The sequence below is a fragment of the Kryptolebias marmoratus genome, linkage group LG18, assembly GCF_001649575.2.
Source record: "Kryptolebias marmoratus isolate JLee-2015 linkage group LG18, ASM164957v2, whole genome shotgun sequence".
In the NCBI taxonomy this organism is placed as follows: Eukaryota; Metazoa; Chordata; class Actinopteri; order Cyprinodontiformes; family Rivulidae; genus Kryptolebias; species Kryptolebias marmoratus.
In genome coordinates this window covers 11,645,795-11,648,060 of record NC_051447.1, presented here as the reverse complement: position 1 = coordinate 11,648,060, position 2,266 = coordinate 11,645,795, and the positions used below count along the sequence as shown (strand labels likewise).

Here is a 2,266-nt window from a genome sequence, read left to right as displayed (position 1 = left end):
GAAATAAACATTTGAAATATATGAGTTTGTATGTAATGTATGAATATAATATACAAGTTTCACTTTTTAAATGGAATTACTGAAATCAATCTACTTTTTCATGATATTCTAATTTTATGACCAGCACCTGTATTTTGTGAGAAGTTTTTTTTTTTTTTTTAACTACTACTATTTAGTTTGAGGTCACTGTGTTAATTTTTTGTCACATTTTATAGCTTGACCAAAGATATGACTGGGAAGGAAGATGTTTACAGAGGACCAGCCATCAGAGCCCTTTGCAGGATCACAGATGTGAGTGATGCTCTCCAAGTTTTTCAAACTTTCTTATCTCTTCAGTCATCCTCTTCCCACACAACAAAAGAGGTTTTATATGTTACTCTTGTTTTAAGTTTCTGTTTAGTAGCTGAAGTACAACTGTTTTCTATTTTTTCTTCCCCAGACCACCATGCTGCAGGCCATTGAGCGGTACATGAAGCAGGCTATAGTTGACAAGGTGCCCAAATCAAATCAAATCAAATCAAATTTTATTTGTATAGCACATTTCAGCAGCAAGGCATTTCAAGGTGCTTTACATAATTAAAAAACAAAATAAAAACAGCATGTGACAATGAATAAACAGTAAGAAAGAGACAATGACAATGAATAAACAGTAAGAAAGAGACAAACATCAAAGACATCAAAAACCTGCACTCTAACCCTAGGTGCCCAGCGTGTCCAGCTCAGCTCTGGTCTCCTCTCTGGTATGAAATAAGAACCTTTTCTATTCCAGTGGAAAAATTTGTTTTCTTACTTGTGTTCAAAGTAAAACCTATTTGTTCCATGTTTTTTGCTTTAATTTAGCACATGGTGAAGATGAGCTACGATGTGGTGAAGCGCTGGGTGAATGAGGCCCAGGAGGCTGCTTCCAGTGACAACATCATGGTCCAGGTGGGGGAAAAACTTGAATATTTGAGTAAATTTTATCATGAAACCCTAGTGAAAATGTTTTTGATTAAACTTGATTCTAAAGGTATACATGTCTTGTCTTGTAGTACCACGCCCTCGGTCTGCTGTATCACCTAAGGAAGAATGATCGTCTTGCTGTGACCAAGATGCTCAACAAGTTCACAAAGTCTGGCCTCAAGTCTCCCTTTGCCTACTGCATGCTGATCCGCATTGCCAGCAAACTGCTAGACGAGACGGAGGGAGGGTGAGTGGATCTGCACACTCTGGGCCTGATCTGTTAATTCTCTCTAAACGAATAAAGTGTTGACAACATGCACATTGTGTTTCGCCCACAGTCATGACAGCCCCTTGTTCGACTTCATTGAGAGCTGCTTGAGAAACAAGAATGAGATGGTGGTTTACGAGGCAGCTTCTGCCATCGTGCACATGCCCAACTGTACTGCCAGGGAGCTGGCTCCTGCTGTGTCAGGTTAGCAGTTTACTCACGTTTCACACCACAAATCTTAAACTGGCTTCATATTTGCAGAATGCATGGTGTGTGCCTTGGTAACAAGTTATCAATCGGTGTACTATTTAGAGCAAGGCTATCTATTTTACTTTATTTTTTTATTGTTCTGTTTATGGACCATGATTGTGTCTAATAAAAGAGACTGATTGATTGATATTAACCATGATTTAAGCAAAATCTTTGTGTGTTTATGGCCAATAATAATTGTAAATGTGTCTCCTTGCAGTGCTGCAGCTCTTCTGCAGCTCCCCTAAAGCAGCTCTGAGGTATGCTGCTGTCAGGACTCTGAACAAGGTACAGCCTCCCTCCAATCACTACAGCATGTGGCTTGTTTTACTGCAGGAGTCTGCAACCTGTGGCTCTTTTTAGCTTTGACCAAAAATGATATGAAACTGGTTGCTTATATTTATAACTACAAAAAGAAAGGGGCTAGTTTCAGTGGTTTTCTGTTCAGTTTTATGTAAATATGTGAATAAAATGTCTTTGACAGAGTATTGATATTACTAGGAGCAAAATGGCTTCTAAGTTCAGCTTTTTTTTAATCAAAGAGGGTATAGATAAAAATGTTTTTGTTCTGTTTTTCCCCCCTTCCTCTTAAGTCTGTTCATTTCGTTTGTCCTGATATGTGCAAAATCACCAGTAGATGTAAATAATTTATTGTAAGCTGTAATTTTTATAGAATTAGTGAGCTATATTGTGTTTAACACTTTTGCACGTTTTGCAGAAATGGCTCCTTTGACTGTAAACATAGACTCCTGTTTAAGTGTGGAAACACTTTAATACAGCAAAACAGTCCAGTACCCCCCCCCCCCC

The 2,266-nt window shown here is 38.3% G+C and overlaps 1 protein-coding gene across 1 annotated transcript in view; it reads left to right on the top strand.

The window, feature by feature from the left end:
* The window catches only part of copg2 (COPI coat complex subunit gamma 2), a 9,477-nt gene that overhangs the window by 2,785 nt on the left and 4,426 nt on the right, over window positions 1–2,266 (top strand). Inside the window, exons 6-12 of the mRNA XM_017414726.3 lie at window positions 216–291; window positions 440–493; window positions 702–740; window positions 841–927; window positions 1,032–1,189; window positions 1,281–1,414; window positions 1,680–1,747. Of these exons, the coding sequence (XP_017270215.1) occupies window positions 216–291; window positions 440–493; window positions 702–740; window positions 841–927; window positions 1,032–1,189; window positions 1,281–1,414; window positions 1,680–1,747 (616 nt within the window). The remainder of the gene's footprint in view (window positions 1–215; window positions 292–439; window positions 494–701; window positions 741–840; window positions 928–1,031; window positions 1,190–1,280; window positions 1,415–1,679; window positions 1,748–2,266) is intronic.